This window comes from Ammodytes marinus (assembly GCF_949987685.1).
Source record: "Ammodytes marinus genome assembly, chromosome: 8".
NCBI classification, from domain to species: Eukaryota; Metazoa; Chordata; class Actinopteri; order Uranoscopiformes; family Ammodytidae; genus Ammodytes; species Ammodytes marinus.
In genome coordinates this window covers 17,756,301-17,783,008 of record NC_137212.1, presented here as the reverse complement: position 1 = coordinate 17,783,008, position 26,708 = coordinate 17,756,301, and the positions used below count along the sequence as shown (strand labels likewise).

Below are 26,708 nucleotides of genomic sequence, written 5' to 3'. Positions count from 1 at the left end.
AATAGCAAGAGGAAATGTACCATGATGGGAAATCAAGAGTATTTATCTTATGGGGAACATGAACAGCAAATTTCATGAAACGCTAACCAGTAGTTATCAACACTGATAATCTGACCCTCCGGTGTGAAAAAGGAGAACTATCATTTTAGATATACAGTAGTTCACTGGGGACTACAAATACCAATTCAGATTTTAATGGATGTCGAGATAACTTGCTTCAGGCTGAAGTAAACCAATGGACGAACTTTGGATGGACTGAACTATATTTCCATGCTTAAGTTCTGTTGATGGCTGGGGCAAAAACTCATTACCACACTTTCTTTTTTGTTTTATACCATATTGTTCTCTCTGCAGGTGCAACATCTTATTTTGCCCTACTCCTGTCAGGTGGCTGAGGGTTTGTCACTAATTGGCTCTGAGAGGTGAACGTTCATGGTTGTTGTAACGCATCTTGACTCACCCTGGTCATATTCCTCTCAGCAGCTGAAGTGCACATTTGTCATGTAGTATTGTAATAATTCTATTAGACGGGGCAGAGAATAGTTATCTGGTCCATGACTATGCAATCGCTATGCCAGGTGATTCAATGATCAACCCCATCAATATTACTGTCAAATGGACTTAAATGTGAAACACAAATTAAAGCTGGGGAAGTTCTCATTACGCTAGTTACCCATCTCTTCCGCGGTGTCCATTGTACGTCATTCATCTCTTCCCCATCTCCTATTTAATAATAATAATAATAATTGATCAAATGTATTTCGCTTTCGATCTGCCATGACTATCCCCAAGCCTCTGTCACTTTAACTATGGACGCAGCCCAGTATGGGATGCTGCATCCTCTACCTGTGGTGAGGAAAGGGGGGAGGGGGGCACAAAGGGTGCCAACGCTGCTAGAGGTGAAGCCCCAGCTTCAGCAGGGAAACAGAGGGGGGCATCACCGCTATAATCAGCTACAAATTCACAGCTCTGTGGGGCAGGAAACCAGCGAGTATATATACAGTATATTCACACACCATGGTTTGGCACTTGAACATTCAAACATATCCATGCAGGTGGTTTTAGCATGTGATGAGCATACAGCACACACAAATTATACACAAAAATATAAAGTATGCTGATAAAGAATAAAGTACTATCTCTCAAATAACACACTTTTCTCAATTTCTAAGCAGGATGCACACCAAAAGTAAACGTTTGGGTCACATTTGAATGAAATATCTAGACATTTTAGGGAATATACTTATTTGATTTCTGAGAGTTAGACAAGAAGGTTAGATTAGTCAAAAAAGACTGGAAGCAGGGGGAACAGCTAACAAAATCCACCTACAGCCACATACAGTATAAAGCTTACTAATTAACACGTAATATCTCATTAGAGTAATCCGTACAAAAACCTAGGTGTAAAGATTACAATGTGCTTGAGGTTAGGTCCCGACTTGGTTTGGAATAGTAACTTTCAGGAATCTCTGCTGGATGCTTGGCAACAGTGAGCTTCCAAGAAATAGTCCAGCACCTATAAAATGGAATCCGTGTGGATTAATTACATTTTTACGTGTTGATTTTTGATGACTAGGGAGGCTGGTGGGTTCAAAACATTTCAAGTCTTTATGCTGCTTAGCTGAAGTTAAAAGGTGCTCAGAGGAACTTTCCGTATGTATAAATTCTTGCACCCCCTTTGGACAAAAGCGGTAGTGTTTTTACTACGCCGGCTGAAGTTCCTGGGTGAGTGTACCCATGACAAAGGCATAAAGAAAAAACATATAAAAATAGCGTTCTTTGCTCTGATGGTCTAGTTTGCTGTTACATGTCATTTTTTATCATCAGAGGAAAAATTAGACTGTTTCAGAAATATTCAAAAGTTCCTTGTAGCACCTTTAAGTATAAAAGTTCAGGATAATTAAGCAGGTAAGAAAAGAGAGCCTGAGTTATGTATCTATAGCAGCATCATACTCACTCCCACTCCTTACGCCGTGCCTGGGGTGTGCTTTGAATCTTATGAAACTGGTGGGCTTTGACAATGTCCCTCTGCTCGATCAGGCCACCGCCACGACGTCTCTTGATCACATTTGGACTGAGGGCCGGATCTCCATCTGCCCCCAGCTTTCCCCCTCCAACTTCAAAAGTGGAGGTCACATCGAGAGAGAGGCCCATACGGTTGGGATGAAGAGGGGGAGAATGGCCAGACATATGTGGGAGGTAGAGCGTGTCATAGCTCGTTGAGAGACTTTGGGGCTCCAGCAGTGAGGGGGACTGAGAAAACGGGCTTGCTCCTCGGGCCAGTCCTGCACGATGCTTCTGCCAGTTCTCACAGTCGGCTGGGGACGAAGGAAGGATGTGGTGCCTGGGGGTGCTGCTGCCATACATGGTCCCCATGCCCAGATCAACCACCCGACCCTGCGGCCCCAAAGCATTGTGGTCCTCTGTCAGAGACTGAGAGCTGACCGAACAGGAGCCCAGTTCCAGCATGGTGGGAAGGCTGCCCGGGATCTCAGCATAGTGCTGCAGCAAAGAAAGAGTTGAAGGGAAATGGGATACAGGTGGAGGGAAAGTGAAAAACACATGACATTAATTAACAAACCGTAATTGAAATCAAAGATATACAAAACAAGTCTTGGTCTGGAACTTATATTAAGTGTTATTCAAAGTTTCACTTCAATTATGATTATATTACATTGTACATTTTGAGGGCAGCTAAACATATCCAAATAATCTAGGTGTTTGGTTTTTTGTGCCCCAAACGGACCCTTCAAGGCAGCACTGGTTAAGGTTAGGGTTAGGGTTAAGGTAAGGGGATATGGCCTTCCAGGCAGCGCAGCCTTGGAGGGCCAACGCAAGTTGGGGGCACAAAACACCATTGAGCGTAAATCTATGCATCTATGGTCCAATGCTTACATAGCACTTAGACGTTGCTCAAGTCTTGCTTTAAAACCAGTAAGTGGAAAGATAAGGTAGTAATTGATTTTATAACAACTTTTAATAAAATCCCTGATCTTATCGGTTATACTGTAAATACGTGTATGGATACAAATAAAAATACAGGTATCTTTTTTAAATTCACAGATACATATTATGTCTTTGAGTCACACCCCTAATGTGGACTTGATGAAGCATTGTCATTCACTCTCACAGGTGCACAAACTATGCCAGTCTGCTTTGGGTTTTTGATAATAGCTGCATCAGTCAAAAGCCTAAAGAAATCCATCTTCTGTGTTAGCGCAAATTTTGTCAGCAAACCCTTGGAGGCTATTCCCCAATGGCCCCAACACCTATCACTGTCCTCAGTCAGTTAAAAACATTACAAGTCCTCTGAGCATCAGAACCAATTAGATAAGCTGTACCACAGCCCTCACAGCAAAACATACAAATAATCATAAAATACAGCCAGTGTTGTGCTTAATGGTGCAATTAGGAAGAGAGAAGGAAAGGAGAACATGGTGAGTAATTTCATTAACCTAATCTCTTTTTTCCATTTTCTCTACTTACGACATCTATTGCAGCATGTCCGTCCTGGGAGAGGGATCACTCGTCAACCCTCCCTGAGGTTTCTCAATTTTTTAATCCCGATAAAGGGTTTTTTACTGGGAGTTTTTTCTCAGCCGAGCTAAGGGTGTAAGGGCAGGGTGTCATACTGTATGGAATGTAAAGCCCACTGAGGCAAATGTCTATTTGTGTTATTGGGCTATACAAACAAAACTGATTTGATTTGATTTAGGTAAGGTAAAGAGGATGGGAGCCTTTCAGCGGTCTTAAGCATCAGCTTAAAATCCATCACACTGTTGAGGCAGCCTGAGAGCCACCCACCGCTATGAATAAGGTAGTAATGATATAAGACCCTCTTGATTGTGAGGATGCTGTTATCTATTGGACAGGATTTGAAGGGGTCAGCACTCCTGACTCCACATATAACCATTTATTTAGGGCGAGAAGCAGCAGAACAAAATTTGATAGAAGAACACAAATAAACCCGTAATCATTTAATTTAATAAATTCATGAAGTAGAAAGTGAAATATGCAATTTTTTGCAATTTGACAAAAATTCGGAGCTATCTAAACAGCCTGAGGAGCGATGGAGTCAAACACAGAACTTTAAGGAGAGCGAATGTTGGAATTATATGTGTCATCACCACAATACAACTCCAAATAAATGCCAATGGGGGTTATACAAAGACAATACTCTGTTAAGGAAACCAGAGCATTGGGACCATAGGTAAAGCAGCTTCAGTTGTAGCCGCTTAATAGTAGGAGCAGGGCCCCTTGGAAACACCAGTTTTGCCCTTTCTTTATTTTCCCATCTTAACGGGGCTTTAAAATGATGTCCAAAGAGTGAGACTCAATCAGAGAATGCCAGTCAAATGTATAGATATTAATATGTATGAATTTGCCCATACAGTAGAATTGTCCATTATGTGGATCCTGGCAGGGAAAGCTCTTTCTGAGAAATTGCTGGAGAACTTCCATTGCTCCATTTTGCAAAATATGTTTACAAACAGGAATGCCAACACGATTAGCTGATATAAGCAGATTGGCTGGGTATGATACTCCAAGAAAAAGTACTAGGCCAACATGAAAAGAAAAATGCAACAAAGAAAAGAAATTGACTCAGAAAGGTTCCATATTCCACTACTAAACACAAAAATAGGAATAAGAAGTTTGGTTATGAAGATAAGGATGGCTAGAAGAAGAAAGTTACAGAAAAGGACACAGATATTGACGTCTGCAAGAAAGTATAAGTGACAAAAAAAAATTATATTGCTACAAGAACAAGTCTGCTCCATAAGTCAGTCCAGTTCTTATAAGAAAACAAGAGCGCTTGGCTCTTCTTTGGAGCATTAATATTGTAGCCTATAGTCAAAACTGAGGTAGTGAGATGTTAATGGTTATTTACCATCTGCAAGCGAGACTGATAGATGATATATAAAAGACAGAGACATGCTCTCTAAACAATCCCTTTCACATTCTGTTTAGGTCAAACGCAAGGAATGTATCAAATGTTGGAACATACAGTATGTGCACATTTTCTATTTACTGAGATATATATATATATATATATATATATATATATATATATATATATATATATATATATATATATAGTCACTGAGCTTTCATACTGCCATCATTGACATCTCATGTCAATTTCAAAGACATGAGATGTCTTTAAAATTGTTCAAAGACATCTCATGTGACTCACAGCTCACCAGTTACTTAGGTCAATATAGTTTGTTTAGTTTAGTTTATTAAGCACACATTAACATTAATGGTGCAAGGAGGGAAGGATGCCCAATGGGCTTGTACAAGAGTTCCACCCCTGTCAATAATCACAATCAAATCATATTTATAAGGCTAACAATTAAACTTTAGAAAATAAGGAGACAAAGTACATAAATAATGAAAATAATGAAAAATTAAAAATATAAAGAATGAGAGTCTTGCCTAAAACCGAATCACAATATGAGAGGGGCAAGGTGTTTTTTACGCTCTTTGTTGGCCAGCCAGGTGTCTGCTGGGTTACTAATGAGGAGTGAGGGAGAGGATCAGGCAGGCGAGGGAACCTTCTCACAGCTGCTGCCCCCAGCGGCCCACGCAACTGCCTGATTACACATCATCTTTCACCGCATTCTCCCCTCAACCTGGATGTCAAACTGGTGAATGTTCAAACACGTGTCAGAGAGTGTTATGTCACCTGAAGCAACTCTAATGGGCAATGTGTTATGAAAGGTGATCAGGCATTACATTTGAGCCAGCTGAAAATAACCTGTAACTTGTTTGTAGCAAGGCGCAGGAGATTCAACCGTAAAATGAAGAAATCCTGAGGAACTTACTTGCTAAAACAAAACAAAAAGGGCAACCAAGAAAACACGTTTCATGCAAGAACATTTTTAATTTTTAAGTCACAAAAAGCTGGCCTGATGAATGCTAAATTAAGTTGCACCCTTTTTTATCTAGTTACCATTAACACACAGTCATTTTTCAAGTTTTCCTAACGTGATTCTTCATCATATAGGCAAAAACCAGGAGAATATAGCAAACATTTGGAAGGTTAAAACAAATATTGGTTAATCTCAAGGGGTTGTCCTTTAATTAACTTTCAAATATTACAAGGAAGGAACTCAAAAAATCTTTAAAAGTCATCAAACACAATGCAGTGTCAACAGAGGGCACAGAACAATATTCTGTCACTGATATGACTCAAGTCAAAGTATTCAATCCTTTCTGGTCACACTGTATGCTTTGGATTATTGTACAGCTTAGTTTACCTTGTACAAACAAAATAACAAAGACCAATTCAACTGAATAGATGGCTTATTCAAGAGCAAGGAGCACAGACATTTATCAATACTGTTATAGCCTATAGAGACAGTATATAAATTGGCCAGTATCAATCAGAAATCTAATTGTCTCCAGCTGAGCTAGCTTCTAACTTTAAGCAGCGACTCTCTGAAAATTATTACAGCTGCTGCAAATTACCATTCTGTATTATACAGAGTGCATACGGCATTGCCAACATCTATATTTTAAATATACAACTTTCTTTGTATGCTGTGGTGCATTGCATTTCAGTGAGCAACCGTAAGCAGCAAATAAATGTATAGTGTCATAGGCAATTGTGAATTTGTCTGAAATTTAGCATCAAGGTTCAGGAAACAAAGAGACAAGACACATGATAATTCCATTTCAAGACTAAAACAGTATACCTAGAGAGAGAAAGAGCAAAAACCAAGATATTGAAAGAAATAATATTTCGACCTGATTACGGCCCACTACAATTCGAAAAGGAAGAACCCACTGATTTTACACAACAGTCTCTGTGCAGGTCAAATTGAGTCAAGTGATGTCACCAGTTTGAAAATTAAGAAAATCAGGAGTTGGACCTGAATATCTGACCAAACCTTTGGCCGCCGAGTTGCATTGCCGATAATAGAGGCCCAAGATTTTGACAAGGAATTACTGAAAAAGGCACAATCTCTTGTTCTGTATGTACAATGACAGCAGAGTACACTTTTAAGTGATTAAGATGCAACTTATCCTGAGGGGGGCATAAAAGTCTTCAAAATGAATATCCAATCATTGGAAGTTAAAAAGTTGCTAAGAACTTTTACCAAAGCAACATCTCAAAAAGATATGGTGGCACCTCCATAGAGGAAAAGTCAAGGGTTCACTAAAGTCATTGTGATACATTATTGCGCACCATGAATAGGCCTATCTGTACAGTATTTTATTTAAATACATCATACAATTGTTATGATATTTCAGCATAGACCAAAGTAAGAGACCGATCAATTGCCTGACATTGCCAACAGAGCATCACAGATAGGATAGGACACACATGTTTTTGTAGGAAACACACCCTTGTTTTGTGGCAGATACATTGAGCAAGCCTAGCCTTAAATCATTGATGACAGGTTTAGAATTTAGAAATTACTAGAAAGATGAGTCTGCCCCTTGAAGCAATTCAAAATAAATCAGGAAAATCAATATAAGACTGCGCTCCACAGCTTTTTCAAGCCACTGGTTTGAGGGTACTCACAGTTATTCCGAAAATGGAAATTCACCACCATAAACCAATTGTAGTTTTTATTATCACGATAAAACTCTTAAATGCCCTCATCCCTAATCCTGACTTTTAAACACAATCTCATTTAGGCACTTCTACTACACTTTTTCCCCCACTTAAGTATTCGCAACATGGAATCAGCCACTGAGGCAATAAATACTGTTGAGGGATACGAGGATAATAACTAAACCAGCAAAACTTTTCCACTGCACCTTGCACACACAGTCTATTCTACCCACAGCCAAATCCTTTTCTTTCGGTTGTTGTCTTCATGGTATTACTTCATCTCCTTTGTATCTGAAAATGTTTTTTATGTGTGAAATAGCGGGGACCTACTACAACCTACACATTCTCTTTGCAGATGTAACGCCATCTTCAAAATATAAACCCGTTTTGCTCACCATGTAACCAGCAAATCCCCTTCATTTCTTTTTTTAGAGTTCATCTCGTCTGCAATGTAGTCAATTTACAGTATGGTGCTTTATATATATATATATATATATATATATATATATATATATATATATATATATATATATATACCATAGATCAGGGGTGTCCAAACTACGGCCCGCGGGCCAACTGCGGCCCGCGGCCCGCTTTTTATTGGCCCGCGGCCAATTTTAAAAATATAATGCAATATGGCCCTTTGAAAAAAAAAAAAAAAAAAAAAAAAAAAAATGTTTTTGCATTTCTTAGTTAACCCACTAGTGCTGGGGTGTCAAAACTGATTGATTGGCCCTTGGCACATTTTAAAAATATAATGTAATATGGCCCTTTTAATTTTTAAATAATCTAAATGCACTCATTATATTACAGAGAAATATGTCCCATAAAAGAAAAAGAGCACCAAGGCCATCCCAGAGGACCCTGCATAATATTTTAATTTAAATTAATATTATTATGGAAAATCCATGTGTCCTTCTCCAATAGCTTCTAATTCATCTGACACAGTGTTTACATTTTTTTTCATACAAAATTCTTCAGATTTAGCCTCTTAATTTCCCTCTCAAAGTGCACCAGATTCATGCATTTCACTTTAAAAACTTTAAAAAATCTCCCGGAAAGGGGGCATACCCCCGGACCCCCCTTGGAGGGGCGGGATCTCGGCTGGCTACTATTTTCACCAAGCTGGACATTAGACGTAAAAGCAGAAAACACTGGGTGTATTAATGGCATTTAACAAGAGGGGGGATGTATCTTTTTAATGTGCAAGTAAAGTGTTGCCGTGAAGAAGGATTACAATTTATGAAGACACTATGAAACTAAACATCAGAGCAGCTACATGTCCTGATAAATGTGTTATTTTTGCAAAGTGGCCCGGCCCTTCGTAGATTTTTCTGTATGTGGCCCTCAGTGAAAAAAGTTTGGACACCCCTGCCATAGATACAAGAGAAAAACTACAGTATACTTACTTCTACAACTACTTACTTCTCACTAGTACTCAATACTTACTTATTTTATATTTGATCATTCTTCCTGTTGACATTATTTTATAATTTACAGTCACATGCTTTATGAGTGTATGTGCACGTACAGCAGGAGGGGGAGGGGTTTATTGATTGTTAATTTGTTATTTGTTATTATTTGTAATATATTTAAATGCTTTGGCAATCCTGTTTTACACAATAGTCATGCCAATAAGGCTTTTTGAATTGAATTGAATTGAGAGAGAGCGAGAAAGCAAAGAAAGGGAACAATGCAGCGTGATCATTTTATATATATATATATATATATATATATATATATATATATATATATATTGTTGTTATGATATTTCAGTATGGACCAAAGTAACAGACTGATCAACAGCCTGACATTGAACACTAGAGCATCACAGATAGGATAGGACACAAGTGGTTTTGTGTGTGTGTGTGTGTGTATATATATATATATATATATATATATATACTGTATATTTGCAATTAATTTTGTGCAGAATCTTATTTTCATTCCGTGATTCTTTGCTGTATCCATCCACTGTGACATGTTATTCATAAACAACAACCCCATTTTCCCTGCAGGCTTTATTAAAGTTTCATATGATCATTATGTATGTATTGCACCATAAACGCAGAATGACCTTAGTTTGAATTCATCAGTCGCTTGGGTAGACTTTGCAAAAGACATTTGACGGTGAACATACAGGGTAACTCTACATGTGGATTAGCTCTCTGTGTTGTGTTGTCATTATCAAGCAACGTAGTATTTTAGAGTTTAATGGAGGTTGTCAACTGTAGTCACACCAATACTGACTTTTCATGTTTCTGCTTTGTGCTGATTAACTATATAAAGGCAGGTATACCTTGACATGAAGACTTCAGCTAATGAAAACATACTTATCAAAGGGATATTACTGTTGTGATGACCTTCCGAGCAAGACCATTGCACAATTACACCCCTGAAACATCAGATACAATCATATGAAAAAGTTTGGGAACCCCTCTCAGCCGGCATTATAATTGACTCTGCTTTCACAAAAAATATATAAAAGTGGTATGTCTTTAATTTACCAGGAACAACTAAGTACTGGGATGTTTTCCAAACAAAGATTTTTTGAAAAGCAGTATTTGGTTGTATGAAATAAAATAAAATGTGAAAAACTGGCTGTGCAAAAATATGGGTACCCTTGTGGTTTTGTTGATTTTAATGCCTGTAACAGCATGTAAAACTGATGATTTTAAACACAAAGTTGGTTGGATTATGTTGTTAAGCCTTGAACCTCATAGAATTGTCTGTTTAATCATGAGAAAATGTATTTTAGGTGCCTAAATGCAAGTTGCACTTCTCTTTGACTCTCTGCTGAAGTGAGACAGAATGGGATCATCAAAACAGCTCCCAAAAGATCTTAAAAACAAAGATTATTCATTGTCATGGTTTAGGGGAAGGCTACAAGAAGCTTTCCCAAAGGTTTCAATTGTCAATTTCTACTGTAAGGACCGTTGTCAGGGAATGGAAGGACACAGGCACAGTTGCAGTTAAACCCAGGTCTAGCAGACCAAGAAAAGTACAAGAGCGGCATATGCGGCGGATTGTGAGAATGGTTGCACACAACCCAAAGATCACCTCCAAAGACCTGCAAGAACATCTGGCTGCAGATTGTGTATCTGTACATGGTTCTACAATTCAGTGCAATTTGCACCAAAACATCTGTATGGCCGGGTGATGAGAAGGAAGCCCTTTCTGCGCCCACGCCACAGATACAGTTGCATGGAGTATGCAAAAGCTCATTTAGACAAGCCAGATTCATATTGGAAGAAAATGCTTTGGACTGATGAGACAAAAATTAAGTTATTTGGTCTTTATAAAAAGCAGATGTTTTGGTGCAAATTGCGCTGAATTGTTGAACGATGTACAGATGCACCATCTGCAGCCAGATGTTCTTGCAGGCCTTTGGAGGTGATCTGTGGGTTGTGTGCAACCATTCTCACAATCCTCCACCTATGCCGCTCCTGTTTTTTTCTTGGTCTGCCATGCCTGGGTTTAACTGCCACTATGCCTGTGTCCTTCCATTTCCTGACAACGTTCCCTACAGTCGAAATTGACAATTGAAACCTTTGGGAAAGCTTCTTGTAGCCTTCCCCTAAACCATGACAATGAACAATCTTTGTTTTTCAGATCTTTTGGGAGCTGTTTTGATGATCCCATTCTGTCTCACTTCAGCAGAGAGTCAAAGAGAAGTGCAATTTGCATTTAGGCACCTAAAATAAATTTTCTCATGATTAAACAGACAATTATATGAGGTTCAAGGCTTAACAACATAATCCAACCAACTTTGTGTTTAAAGTCATCAGTTTTACATGCTGTTACAGGCATTAAAATCAACAAAACCACAAGGGTACCCATATTTTTGCACAGCCAGTTTTTCACATTTTATTTTATTTCATACAACCAAATACTGCTTTTCAAAAAATCTTTGTTTGGAAAACATCCCAGTACTTAACTGTTCCTGGTAAATTAAAGACATACCACTTTTATATATTTTTTGTGAAAGCAGAGTCAATTATAATGCCGGCTGAGAGGGGTTCCCAAACTTTTTCATATGACTGTAATTGATCACTACTAATAAGACCACCAGACTACTTATGGTCCAATCCCTGGAAGTGGCTCATAGTGAAGGGCTGGAGGGTGAGGAGCTGTCATTTCTGTTATTATTTTTAGAGCCATTATAATCTGAGTAGTAAAATACATTTGAGAATGTGTTAGAATATACAAAAAAAAACAAAAACAGCAGAATAAATATCATTCAGTACAGAGGTGGAGGAAACCCTAGCTATCAACAATCCATCGATCACTCCTCTGTTTGTTTTTTTAGGGGGCCAAGCCCGAGAAGGGCCTGGGACCGCGTTTTGCAAAGCAACGCGACTCCATAGCCCTGCTGGGCAGGGAACCCTATTGTTTTTGCTGGAACTTTTAGTCTAATTTGTCGTCGCGTAAAACTGGTGCTGCAGCCCAAACTTGGGACATGCCACTTGCATGACCAGATCCAGGTCCGTGCCTGATACGCAGACAAAGAAATTCAGACATGCCGGCCACAAGGTGGCGCTACAGCAAAGGAAAGCGCATTTGGGGCTAACTCCCACACCGAACATCCGACACTCAAAAACTTTATATCCACAAATGTTTTTCACTGTTTTTCCATCTAAGTGTTTTGGCGGCAATGCTAATCGCGCTAGCATGTCCATTGACATTACATTGTGTAGTTAGCTCCGGTCGCAATTTTGTCAAGGCTGACAATCTGATTTTACTCATATTTCCCCATCCAAAAATCACATATTAAAAAACTTGACTTCCACTTGTTCTGTAAATTGAGCTGCATTTTTTGATTCAAACCGTTTATGTCCCCGGATTCTGTCAAGTGAGCGCCCAGCACCCCAGTCGACGACGCTCGGGTCCCGAGTTCCGCCGGAGGCTTGGCCCCCGTTCATAACTGCTTGCAGCTCTAGTTGTTTTTGTTTTTCAGGTCCTGAACTCTGAAGGACGTGAAAACATATGCTGTGCAGTCTCATTTCCTATATGTGGACGTCTCCTTGTGCCTAAAGGGATAGTTCAGTATTTTTGAAGTGGGGTTGTATAGGCTACTTATGCATAGTTAGTGTGTTACCTTATGGAGATGGCGATCAGCACAGTCACTTTAAAGAGTTTGGGGGAGATATCGCTACAGCAGAAGTCAGCCTTGTACTGTTACAGAGGGGGCCAGAAGAAAAACTTTTTTTTCCACCACATTTAGAAATCTTTACCTAAAAAATAAATATCTCTTGAATTGTTTTCTTTGCCTCTTGAATAATTCGAAGTAGTCAGGCGGTTGATTGGCAGAGTTATACAAAAAAGACTGCTGTCTAGCAGCAAACTAAAGCTGTGGAAAAATCTCAGTATAGCCTATTTAACTGATATTTAGGTTAGCATTTATATACAGTATGTGGAGAATTTTTTTCTTTTTTTTCTTCTGGCCTCCTCTGCAACAGTGCAAGGCTGATTTCTGCTAAAGCAACGTTCCCCCCAAACTCCTTATCTCCATAAGGTAACACACTAACTATGCATAAGTACCTCATGAACTATCCCTTTAAATGCTCTTAAAATGTTTGGTGAACAGGGAGGCCAAGAAAGGTTTTTGACTCAAACCTAGTGTCCATAAAACCACTTGTGAAAGCACCATGATCTTTGTCATCTTGTAAGAGCACCTGGCGAATATAATATTGCAGGGCCACTGAACTGTATGAGGATTTGAACAAAATGGCTGCCTATACCTTCGGAAATGAACCGTATTTTACAGCTTGCAGTTAATATTGTGACTTGAATGAGTAGTTATTGATTACACAAAGTAAAGCATACCAAGTACCGTTCAGCAGCTGGCTGCTACACAGCACTTTCTAATGGTTTATGTTCTTTTCATTTCAACAGACGGCCTCGCTATTGAAAATTCAATAATACACTGATGTAACAAATGATCACATTTATTGGGATCCTACAGCAGAAGTAACTGAATTCCATGGAGATGTAAATTGTTAACAGTAAAAAAGGCTTTTAATATCATGTCCGCACAATTACATAACAGCATTCCATCCTTTATATTTGATATAGAAAGAATATCTTGCACACACACTATTACCATGCAGTGCCGTCAGGTAACATATAACAGTAAGGCCACTGACATTTTGCCAAATAAAAACACAATATTTGAAACATATACACAGTCTGTGTACTGACACATATACATAAAGGAACACTGAGTTTTACTACTCTGAGGTGAAAGAAACATGTTAGTACAGTTTGTGTTCATCTTCAGCCCTGAGATTGACAGTCAACCTTTCCAGGGCGTAACCCACCACATCTTGCCAAATGTCAGCCCTCCTACAACCCTGGATGGATGGGTGTTAATCTTGGTTATTGTTGAAAAACAGCTGTTAGCAGAGCCGGCCCGAGGCATAAGCGAACTAAGCGGTCGCTTAGGGCCCCCGACCGCCAGGGGGGCCCCCTCCAAAAAAAATAAGTTTGTGTGTTTGATATTAAAGCTGCAGTTGAGAGTTTTTTTACTGTAATATTTGGCAAAACCGTCATAATAGCCATTCAGCTATATGTAGGTGAAGTGGTCTGAAAATATTTTTTAATCACTTTGCTCCCCCCTGCCTCTGTGTGCTGCCCCCCAAAATTGCCACCGCTCATGTTAATTTTGACCAATCAGAGCAAGGTCAGATTCTCCGTTCTTATTGGCTGTGGGACCTTGGCAACGACGTTGATGCGTCAGTTGCGTGAGCGTTCATGACCCTAGCAGTCTGACACTAGCCTACTGTTTGGTACTAGGCTACTACGGCGGACAGCGAGTAGCAATGTCTTCACAAACAAACCCTCAATTTACCATTCCCAGGATACCAACAACTAACACTGCTAAGACAGCAAAAAAACGAGGAAAGACGAATGTTGTTAACTGCTGAAAGGGAGACGGAGAGAGCTCGAAAAAAAGTACACCGGCCATGTCTTCTTGCCCTATCACATCAAGACCTCTCCGACCGCGACCTCGTCCCCTTCCTCTGCCCCTAGGCTGCCTGCCGCTAGCAGCAGGACGTCCGCTGACCCTATATATCCCTCGTCCTGTGCTCAGTGTTGCCAACTCAAAGCGATTTTGTCGCTATATTTAGTGACTTTTCAGCCCCCCGGGCGACTTTTTTTTTCAAAACAGCGACAAGCGACAAATCTAGCTTTTTTTTCTGGTGTTATTGGTGACTTTTTTCACCAAAGCAAGTATCACCTCTTCTCAACGAGCAGCGGGAGCACTGACATGCAGCCCGCTCCTCGCGCAGCAGCCCCGAGCAGCCCCTCCCAGCTGCGGTCAGAGCAGGAGCATAGATAGTAGGAGATACACACACACCGAAATTATCTGATCATGTCACGTTCACATTCATGCACAGTGTGTATTGAGTTTATTTAAAAACAATTGGAAATGGGGCTGCCCTCAGTTGCCCATGCACTGTGTATAGTTTATAGCCTATTTCAGCCTCGTCTGTGGAAAAAAAGATTCAGTAGCTGGACAACAGAGTTCTTCTGCTGTTTTTTCCTCTCACTGCATTTATATGCATTCATTATACTACAGAGGACCCAACCCAGAGGACCCTCCATAATATTTTATTTTATATTAATATTCTTATGGAAAATCCATGTGTCCTTCTTCAATAGCTTCTAATTATTTGTTCACACTAAATTTCTCAGATTTAGCCTCTTAATTTTCCTCTTAAAGTGCACCAGATTCATGCATTTCACTTTAAAAAGGTTAAAAAAATCTCCCGGGGGGAGGGGGGGGCATACCCCCGGACCTCCCTAGGAGGGTCCGAATCTCAGCTGTATAATATTTTCGCACAGCTGCACAGTGGAGGCACTAGCGGAAAACACTGGGTGTGTGAATGATATTTAACAAAGACCTATAGTTTCAGCAGCGCTAACATTGGAGAGGGGGCCCCTAATCATATTTCGCTTAGGGCCCCATGAAGGCTTGGGCCGGCTCTGGCTGTAAGGAAGTATCTGTTGCATTTATTTCTCAAATGCGATATCAGGGAATCATTGTGATAAATTATTCACCTGTAAACTGGCCCAGTTTGCTGAAAAAAAACACATCAATGTGGCAAACAGATGAACTGAAGCAAAAATGTGTATGAGTCATTGGAGGAACTAACACAAAAATTGGAGAGTTTGATCGCAGCTGCAGACAGCCATGTATTCTGCCAAGCATTGAGCAAAACCTCAGAGCAAGGTCTTTGCACACTTGTTCTAGATAGAAGCAGCTGCTGAATGAAAAAAAAAAAAAAAAATCGAGTTCATGAAATAAATGCATTTCCGAATACTGTCTGAGCCATATCTGGTCATATGTATTGGAAAACGAAAAATGTCTTGCCTTTTTTAATGAACCTTATAAGTAAAAAACAAACAAAGTATCAACATATGATCTGGACAAACACATTAGTTAACAAAACCCACCAGCCTCTAGACTTGTAACAGACTGTAAGCAGAACCTAATGCCAAAGGTTAATAAAAAAAATTAATTTCTATCACCATTTAGCCTCTAATTCACTGCATTTGCCCTTGGTTCTGCTATCAGTCTACTTCAACTGATCACACATTAGGCAATTAAAAATAGGGCCCCAACTCTAAGTTTTTATTTATTCCCTAAAGGATGTTTCTTCGCAATGCATTAGATTGTCAACCCATTTTTCGTTCATATTTATTCGACAAGAGTTTAATTGAATGTGACTGAGATTATGGTGCAACTTTACATTGTGGGCATCTTAAGGCTAGAAAAGAGATGGTCAAACATCTTTATAGACAGACGATGAATAATAATTATGTATTTTAAATATCGATTGTAGGTGGTCCAATGAACCCGCAGCTTATTTCAGTTCAGGGGAGAAGTCAGATTCAGTTTTGATGCTGAATAGAGGCATTCAATTATACACTGCGAAAACCGATTTGCACCCTTTCTGAGAGAGTAGTGTCGATCAAGACAATTTAGGGCACTTGACAAGAGAAGATTAACGAAAGACAGCAGCAAGGAAAACAAAGACAAACAGGACTGGGGGTGGTAAGTGATAAATGTTAAACGTGGTGAAATAATTAACAAGACCCTCCAGGGACTGATCCAAGCAACGGTCCATTCTGCCCTAAATCACGATAAGATCCTTTGATCAATTCTAGGCACAAAGCTGATCACATTGCCTATTGAACCAACTAAGCAGTGGCTGGGTATGGCAGGAGATTGCATGACTGCATTTTTTAATGAAACAGTTTGGGAAGGAAAGGAGATGGGAAGTGATGAAGTCAACTGGCAACACACTGTTTGCCTCAAGCTGTCTGTCATCTACAACACAGAAACTGATTCTTCCAACTGCCTTTTCCTTTATTGTCTAGCCACCCCCAACACAACTTGAGAAAACAAGCGATTATTCTACTTTTGATGGATTGCTTTATCTCAACACATCACAACAGGCCTATCACAAGACTTCATTTATAAAGAAGATAAAAACAAAACACGTACTATTTGATACAAACCAGAGTCGTAGAAATACAAGAGCAGAGAAATAGAGCAGACAATTGGATGATGTACTTAGATTGTGACATTTTAGTATCCAAAACCACATCAACATCTTGTCAGACACATACTTCCTCTCTATGCACTGCAGCAAATGTAGTTTTCTTATAGTTTAATTAATGTGTTGCTCCTTGAGGTAATAATGCAGTCTTTTCCAGCCTCCAAGATTAATCTAGGGGAGATTTCCTCCCTTGCACTTGACATTTTCTTTTATCATCATCTGGTCTAGGCCCACTTAGTAATTAGAAGAACTGAAGCCTGCCCTCCATATGGCCCTTATCCTGACACCTGCTCGGTCCCTCTGAACATCACTCCAAATATGAAGATTTGAATCTTCTTGGGTCAGTGAGAGCATATTGATTCAGTCATCCGTCTAAACCTGTTGCACAGGTAAAAGCCTTAATGAATAGAGATTAGTGCTCTACCTTAGTTTTAGCACATTGCTTGTTTGTATGGTCATGTTTTGTAGGCTAATTTAGTGGGCTATATGCCACAATCCAAGGTGAGTGTAAGAAACAAACATTCAGGGGGGGAAAACGTGCATTGCTCTCTAAAGTTTCAAGAGACAGGGGATTCCTTTTAAAAGACAAAAAGTGACACGCAAAACAATATGCTAATTAAAAAATATGTAAAGGCATATTACTGCTCAATTTTATCATCAAAAACATGTTTTCTTAAAAGCAAGTTATTATTTCTGTCACATCAAATCCTCTTAACCCATTCCTGAGATTTTATTTAGGCTATCATCAATATAGATAAAATAAAAAGACCGAAGCAAGGCTGCTCATTGTGGTTTTCTGCTCCTTGTTCCACCTGGGTGGAACACAAACATTGCCTCTGCCAAAAAAAAAGAAGCTTTAGTTGTCGGGTTATATACAGGCTGGACGATAGACTCAATAGCCCACATTCGCTGTCAAACTGCACGTTGAAAATATTATGCAGGATTTCTTACCTAAAAAGAGACAACTCCTTTCCATTTCGTTCACCTTTCCACAGAAAATGAAACCACGACCATCTCCGCCGTATCTCCCCTGCCAGTACTGAGAGAGTGTGTGTTTGTGTGTGAAAGAGAGAGAGAGAGAGAGAGAGAGAGAGAGAGAGAGAGAGAGAGAGAGAGAGAGAGAGAGAGAGAGAGAGAGAGACGCCAGATTATTAGCCAGAAGGAATGGGGGGAATTGGAGCAGTAGCCAGTAACAGAACATTTTATTGTCAAGACCCTAGAATACATTTAAAAAGGTATACTTTATTGGCATAGCCTAGGCTACTACTTATAATCTTTGAAGAAAATGTCATGTAGGCCTATGGCTAGGCTAACCAAGAGTTTGGTCCCACATGAGTGCCCAAGAGCAAAGCACATAGGCCTAACATAATAGCCTAGGCCTACTTGTTGATTCCTGCGTGGTCAAACAAACAGCAATAACCTGGAAACCTTATTCTTTATGTGGCACTGCAGTTTATATATTAAAGGCTCACCTGTTAACGGTGAGCACACACACATCCTATCATCAAACTAAATTACAGTTGCTCGCCCATTTTTACAACGTGCACTCTATTTGTTGCCATAGGGACCAATAAACGAGAAACTCAACTGGCCACAATAAAATATCAGTTCAATAAAGAACAGAGAACAATATTTTTTTTAAATATTACTCAAATCAACTTTTGTCGGTTGTGGTGGGCAAGGGTCAATTATTTGTTTGTTTGTTTGAATGAATGAATGAATGAATGAAGCTTCTGAGGTGATGCGATGCATCACAGTTTATCTGAATGTTTGTTGCTGGGTGTGATACACACTCAGGCCGTTGGGTGGCAGTAAACGCATGTCTGTAGGCTACTCAAATATTTGGCTTCGACTAATATATATCATATAGCCTAACAAATAGGCCTAGGCTATTATAACATGGGACAATGATTAATCTATAAAGGCCTAGCTGTTTTCAAAGCAACAGCATTGGCCTAGTATATTTCAGGCAAATCAATATGTGTCCAACAGTTGTGTTTTTTTGTTGTCATCATTTTTTTGTCATCTCTATCAATTAAGGCTCCTGCAATCTAATTGGCAATACTCACTTCATTCATTTAACACAATGTGTAAAATATTGACATCTGTTCAAAAAAACTTTATCTTAAACTTAACTTATAACTTAAACCTGCAGTGTGTAGAATTTGGGGTTTTATTTCCTAGCAGATTTTGTAGAAAGTAATTATAATATCCATAAGTACATTCAATTTAGTGCATAATAGCTGAAAACATTTTTTTTTATATATTTTTTTCACTTTGAAAGGGTCTCATATATGTCCATATTTCTGCATATTTTGGACCAACGCCTAGTGCCGCCATCTTGAAAGTGTCATAGTTGGAATGTCATCAGGTGCATTGTTTAACATTTTTAATTGTTCTTGTCCTTGAAGGCCACTGTAGCTTCTGTTATTATTAACAGGTAGGATCAAATAAGTGTATACTTCTTCCTGCTCCTTTTCAGGCATATCTCAACAACACAGATAATTTGTTTGTTTTTGTTTTTTTGGTTTTTTTGTGAAAACATAATTTTTGTTTATTGTATTTCCATGCTTTTCATTTTGTTTTGTATGTGGATATGTCTGAAATAAACTAAATCAAATCAAAAAATTCGAAAGGGTTGGGGTTACCCAGGGAGTGTTGCATTCTAGAACTTTGTAGAACTTTCTTGATGATGTCATATTACACACTGCACCTTTAAAGTAGGCTATAGGCTACATATTCTGTACATATTTATTGTTGCAGTATTCTTTTCGTGTACAGTCTTACTGTATAATTTACATTCAATTTAATTTCATATATAGGCCTATGCCCAGCCTATATACTGTATATATATAAGGCAATACTTACACCTCAAAAATTCTATTTGAACAATTTATTTTTATTTAGGTATTGGGTGGTTCTCTTCACTTGTGTGTCTCTTTATACATTTTTAATTTCTTTATTTATGTTGCATTGTTGAAGGGAGACTCAGGAATTGTATTGCCAACAACAGCATTGATCATGTAGGCTAGTAGCCTAATTGTTGTGCATATGACAAAATAAATCTTTAAACTTCAAAGCAAAACACTAACAAATAAACCTTTTGCGATTTCAATACTTTTATATTTTTGTGCAATTATTTTTGTTTAGTTTTCTTTTTTGTTTGCTGGTTGGTTGTAGTAGGCCACTGTGTGGCGTATACGCGCGGGTGCGTGGGGGTGGGGCTTTCGGGCTTTCCCAGTGTTTGACATGACCCAACACTCGCGATATTTCGGTATCACAGTAACCTACTCGTCTTGGATACTCCAGTGTCACCCACCGCTGAGGAACATCAACACAGTAACCCGGGAAAGGCGACCTCAGAAGCGGGCAGCGACATTTTTTTCTAAGTATCTCACAGCTGATCTGGATATTTGGTTGCCTGGGCAAACGCTTAAGACTACAACAATGGGTGAACGCCGCTAGAAAAAGTTGCTAGCATTGGTTTGCTAATGTTAGCCGGCTAACGTTAGCAAACAGACGAAACTGAAGGAGGAGTCGGTAGAAGTTTGGATTTTCTTATCACGAGGACGTCAGCATTAATGTGGACATCTAGACAGGAAGGATAATTTCTCTAAAGGTATGTGGTGTGCCTCTTTAAGGAAGAGTTTAGCTAAGTTAATTCATGACTTTCCTGTCAGCTAGCGTTTACATGAACTCTCGAGTTGGAGGCTCCGACTATTCCCTGGACCGAAGACATAGCAATATAAGTCATCTTGAAGTTAGATGTTAGGAATATTTGCAAATATAATGTGTACAATTGGAGCGATTGTTCGAGGAAACCAATCGTTATTGTTTCAAAGTTGTTTTAATAATAATCCAGTTTCAAAAATGGCTGTTGTAGAAGTTCACACCAGAAAGAAGATGATCAATGGATTGTGGTTGTGTAATTCGCAGGGTGTTACAGTCGTAGCCCTTTCCACAGATCATTTCCCGACTGACATGGGGAGGCGGATGGTCATCACTTGCTGTTTCATTTAGTAGTTTTAGAGTTTATTAATGAAGTATAACCGAGTTGTCTGACACCGTAGATAGTCCGCGGTTGAGTTGTATAACTTTACTTGTCCTGCTGTAGCCTACTATCAGATCGAACCGACATAGTTCGAGGATCTCTGTTTTACAAAATTTTGATCAAAAGATGAAGCCACTGAATTGAAGGTAAACTTCCCAACAACCTATCCGTGGACAAAAAGGCCATTTAAAGTATGAACAACACGACCTACCACGATGGCCTGAGGGTGATTATAATTAAATGCATTCAGTGTAAAGTCAAATATGGTACATTTTCTCTTCCTTGTCCAAAGGCTGGGGGGCTGCTAAATAACCATTTGCACATTGGTGACAGTAGTAGTGGGAAGCTATATTGCAATATATTGTTGTTATATAAAATAGAATAGAAAGTAAAAAGTAGATAAATTAAATAGAAATGTGCAATGTAATGAACGAATGAACAATATTTACAATTAGTGCAATGTGCAGTTAGTTGGATGTACATTTTAAGACATTTTGATGTGCAGGCTGAGTATGAATGAATATATTAAGAGTTATTGGTTCAGAGTTCTTAGTCCAGAGTTCTTGGGGGCAATGGGAGGGGGGTTCACAGTCCAGTGTTTGGTGGAGCAGAGGAGAGGGAAGGAAGAGAGGGGAGAGAGTTAATCTTCCTGACAACTTGGTGGTTGAAGCTGCAGGGATTGAGGTGAATGAGGCTACAGATGAATCTGCTAGGGAAAGATTAGGGGGTGACAGGATGGAGGTGGAAGGGCCTTTTGGTAGGCTGGAGGTGGAAGGGCCTTTTGGTAGGCTGGAGTGCCGGAGCATCCTTAATGGAATTGTTTTTCAATTACACCTTAGAAAAATAATAAGCTTGCTTAGAAGTGATCAAATCAAGTGGGCCAGATTAAGGCTGGGTCGTTGTGGGTTGGCAAGTGGCCTGTTTCTGGTGGGGAAACACAGTGATGGAAAGTGTCAATTCTGTGGAATACAGGAGTGATTCACATCATCATGCGCTGTCTGAAAAACGATGGTGAAAGGAGACTGCGATTGGTGGGGCTAGGCAAGCTGGGAATGGACATTTTTTCTCTTAAAACTCTCCTGGGTGATTGGCCTAATCTTAAAGAGAGGGCAGTGTGATTAACTTCCTCAAATCCAAGGACCTATATAGGTACAGGAGGATCCTTATAATGTAGCTCATCACTTGCGGAAGGCAGGGCAGCAATGCACTGACAGTGCTAGTCTGCCGGAAAGAAACCAAAGAAGACCTTGTACAGGAGTGTTGTTGTAATAAGTGGCTGTCCGGAATTATTCGAATACTCGTTTGTTAAGATAGTATTCGAAGCTCAATTCAATATTCGGAAAATATTTGTTTTTAATTGTATATTATAATTTTTATTTTTTCAGAAGTATCTTAATCTGCACTATATGTTTTCAGCAAATAATAATATTCAGATAAACACGTTGTGTATATACAACAATTGTTAAAATACAAATGTATCGCTCTTTTAAAATAAATTATCAAATTATTTGAACTTTGACCCAGTTGGCCGCTGACCTTTCAAAGCGCAACCGGTGATACACTAGCTGTAGGCTACTGACGTTGCCACAGCGAGGCAAATTAAAAGCGGTACCAAGCGCAGTAGGGAACTAGAGATGGAGGAAGAATAGATAATTTTTTCCCCTTAACTTTATAACCACAAGATTAGCGCAATCTCGGAAGGAAAAGCAATGCTAACGCTATCTTAGCTCAGCTGTTTGTTTACATTCCCTAAGCAGTGCTGCTATTGCCGATCAACAGTGAATGGCCTGCATCATGGGAATACGTGGTCAATAATGGATACAATTATATGGACACAAAAGACTATCAATATCGGATCTTTGTATGGATTTATAAATCGCAGAAAAGATGCATGTTCCGGGATGAATTGATAAGCTCCTATAATCAACAGACTACGCAGCTTACTGTCTCGTGCCACAAGCCCGATTTTATGGAGTACACTGTGAATATTAATGTTGTTTTTGATGGTGTGTTTTTTTAGAACGAGTATTCGAATACTCGCTCGGAAAATCCAACGAGTATTCGAAGCCTGTAACATGGTATTCGGGACAGCCCTAGCTGACTTGCCGAGTCCTGCTACATTCGGCAAGTAAAGAAGAATTGATGCACCATCTTGGATTTTACATGGGTAGTTGACTAGTTATATTTGCTGTTGTGGAAATCTCCTGCACTCCCTCTGGGAAATTGTGTGTTTCTCACTTAAAGCTCACATTGCATCAAAACAGTTCTGTAGTACTGCGTCCTAGTCCTGGGACCTGTTTCAGAAAGCAAGTTTAACAAACTCCGACTTTATCCCTCAACTCAGAGTTGACAAACCACCACTGGTTTCTTCAATCAGACTGTCGCTCTTTTGATATGTGGAACTGCTTACGGACTTAAATGTCAGACAAATTAGTAGAGTACTTTATTCATTGAGGACCCTAATAGATTTGCAGCCAGATTTCTGTGGCTGAGTATTTGTGCTTCAACCCGCACTTTTAAGAAAAGGACACGCTGCTCTGACGGTTCCATCAGTCTACAGCTTCAGCTTAAAATGACAACAAACTCAGGGTTATTTGAATTAAACCCGCAATTGAGCAGTTTAAGTTTGTTGACTATGTTACAACAGTGACTGACTCAGAATTACTGGCTTCCTGAAATGCAAAACTCAGAGTTTCTGCTAACTCTGAATCAACTAACTTGAGTTTCCACTAAACCGGCTTTCTGAAAAGGGCCCCTGGATCAGACCTGCTGTTTGTACACTCTGTGGTTATGAACTGAAATGAAATAGCTGGTTACATGGTCAATAAGTTTGTCTACAGACTTAAAGGATCGTGTGCACTCTCATTTCAAAAGACGCTAACGTCATCTTATTTTGATCGCCAAGTTGACAACAGTAAAAAATGACTTCCATATGTATGAATGTTCTAACACAGTACACACAGTTGGTCAGTTTATCATTTTGTCCGCTCTCTATTCTCTTTCTCTCCTATCATACGTTTTCGACTCATTTGGATTTAGATAACCGGAATGACACAGACTAGGCTTCTGTGTGTAATCTGGTTTATTACACATTATTTAAATCTCACTGTCGGCACTTTTAATTTGAGTTTGTATTCACAGTTATCAGTTCATGGCCATAGCCATACGTTAATGTAAAGGGGTTTTAATTGGACATTCATCTGTTGATGTAGCAGCAGAGGTGAATCTATTTTGAGAATCTTGATGAGTTTACTTCATTTTTGCTATCTCATCCTGACATGGTGATCACCTTAGGGCACTGTCACATGATTGTTATGAGTAAAAGGCATGACTTCTGAAGAATTCCTTATGACTCAAAGATCGCAAAACCCACAATGAGCCAATATATAAATTAGACTTGCTTACATGGTCCCTAATCAGAACCCAACTTTTGAACATATGTTTATGGTTGAATTATGAGAGTAGCATCGATGATTCGATGTACGTTCGACTAGGCACCTGTAAAGGCCAGGACACACCGGCCCGATAATCGCCGTCGTAGAGTCGGGAGGGGGCGGGGACACGAATCTGTTTGGTGTGTGCCGTGAAATCGGTCGTCGTAGATGTCGTCGGGATCCTTTTGAGCCGATTGAACATGTTCAATCGGCGGCGGGCAGTCTTTCAGTTGGAGCAATTTGATTTGTGGAGGGCTAGCGAATCAGTGAAGCCCGGAAGTGAGGCGGGTAGCACAAACAGTTAGCCATCGTTTTAATGTGTTTGTTTGTTTGGTTCAGCGAGTACTCACATGCATCAACCCTTGTTGACTGCTCGACACCATGCTCGACACTCTCTGCTAAAAATGGTGCTCTTTATGGTACAAAAATATAAATACGTATTTCTATCTATGTTTATGGTCTAGAGAGCTGTCCCATCATTTCCGGCTTCCGTATTTTTTCGGGCCACAATACAGATTAGCGCCGCCTGCTGTTATGGAGACATTACGTCCCGCACAAGCGCAGAGCGTACGGAAAGTCAGCAGTCGGTTTGGTGTGTTCTTTGCACTTTTTTGGCCGCAACGGGAAGACTGGAGCTCCCTGAATCAGCAGTCTCCATTTTCGGGTAGTCGGACTGGTGTGTCCTGGCCTTAATAGAGCTTTAAAGGTGTTTTAAGTAAACATCACATGGCTGACATGTGACATTTCTCAGTTAGCTTACCTTCCCTCATCAGAATGTTTGTGGAATGTGCTGTTGTAGAACCGGTTTTAAATGGCAGCGTTGCCTCCACTGTAAACAAGCTGTCATATAAGTAACATATGTTATACTAGAAATTAAGTTGGAAATGCACACAGTAAGTAATTATGATGTATTTTTATCTATTCATATATTTAGCATTGATTGCTGCTTGCCACCTAGACTGTTGTCTTTAAGGCTTGTTTAAGAATAGTTTGAAAGTGCTTCAGTAAACCTTTTTCTTTTAATCACCTGTTTGCAGAGATGTAACAGCTTTTTGTCTGTAGATTGGTTATATGTATAAGGGTTAAACAGTTTTATACTTTAATGGTGTTTTGTGTCACTAAGTATTGGTTTTCATTTAATGTTTGTTTCTAATCTTGGCTTCAGGTGAACGAGAGAGATGAGGAGCAGCAGGAGGACTGAGGTGTCTCCTAAAGGCTCTGCTCGGCAGCTGCCCGATCAGAATATTGGCTCAGGTGTGTGGTTTTACGCATTTATTTATTTATTCAACAAGGCTGTTGTAGTTATTCTTAAAGTCTGTGTGTTTTTCTCACAGCCACTTTATCTGAATTCCATGATAATGTAAATGTATCATAGGTAGTCAGGTAAAAATGTTCTGTATCAGCTGATCCAATGAATTTTTTCTCTTTGTCAGATCTGACAGCTGCATGGAAAACGTTGGCTCAGTCCAAAGCTGCTGTAAGTGGTCAACCTGGAAATAATTTTCTTCTGGATGTCTTAGTTTGTTTGTCAACCTCTCAAAAAAATTTACATTTAGTAAAGTAGGGAAATACAGTAATATGGAATGATGATTAAAATAAGTCCTTAAGTCTTCATATAACCCGAGATATCTGACATTTACAATGTTTCTCTGTAGTTGCGGCATATAGAAAACCGTCTGGAGGCAGTTCCAGGGACAGGGGTTCTCCTGGAGTCTGTCATGGACCCTCCCAAGAAGAAATCCTCCAGGACGGTTCGCTGCAGGGGTGAGTTGTTGCAAAATATAAAGCTGCATTTTGAAAAATGTCATTGTGATAAATTCAATTCTACACCTAAACTATAACCAATTAAAAATGTTTCTCTCTCTTATCACAGATGGGAAACAAGCTGATGACAATGTAGGCTCTTCAAAGGGCAGGGGACGTAGTCAGAAGAGCCCAGAAAAGAGCAGCTCACGCAGCCCACTGAGGAACACCACCCAGGACAGCAATGTCCGCAGGAACAATAGTGTAGAGTTTAGGGAACCACTAGCCTCATACAGGTAAAAAAAACAATACTGCACTAAATGTATGAAGTGTCTGCAGCCTTTCTC

The 26,708-nt window shown here is 39.5% G+C and overlaps 2 protein-coding genes across 3 annotated transcripts in view; one reads left to right on the top strand and one right to left on the bottom strand.

The window, feature by feature from the left end:
• The window catches only part of cacna1ea (calcium channel, voltage-dependent, R type, alpha 1E subunit a), a gene marked incomplete at both ends in the record, with an annotated part of 86,216 nt that extends 83,747 nt beyond the window's left edge, over positions 1 to 2,469 (bottom strand). The window contains one exon of the mRNA XM_080032115.1: positions 1,958 to 2,469. Within this exon, the coding sequence (XP_079888241.1) occupies positions 1,958 to 2,469 (512 nt within the window). The remainder of the gene's footprint in view (positions 1 to 1,957) is intronic.
• Positions 2,470 to 20,472: 18,003 nt separating this feature from the next.
• Positions 20,473 to 26,708, top strand: part of cep350 (centrosomal protein 350) — a 35,393-nt gene continuing 29,157 nt past the window's right edge. For both annotated transcript variants that reach the window (XM_080033234.1, XM_080033233.1), the window contains exons 1-5: positions 20,473 to 20,752; positions 25,784 to 25,872; positions 26,052 to 26,095; positions 26,274 to 26,382; positions 26,492 to 26,657. In XM_080033234.1, coding sequence (XP_079889360.1) covers positions 25,797 to 25,872; positions 26,052 to 26,095; positions 26,274 to 26,382; positions 26,492 to 26,657 — 395 coding nt within the window. In that variant the 5' untranslated portion in view covers positions 20,473 to 20,752; positions 25,784 to 25,796. The remainder of the gene's footprint in view (positions 20,753 to 25,783; positions 25,873 to 26,051; positions 26,096 to 26,273; positions 26,383 to 26,491; positions 26,658 to 26,708) is intronic.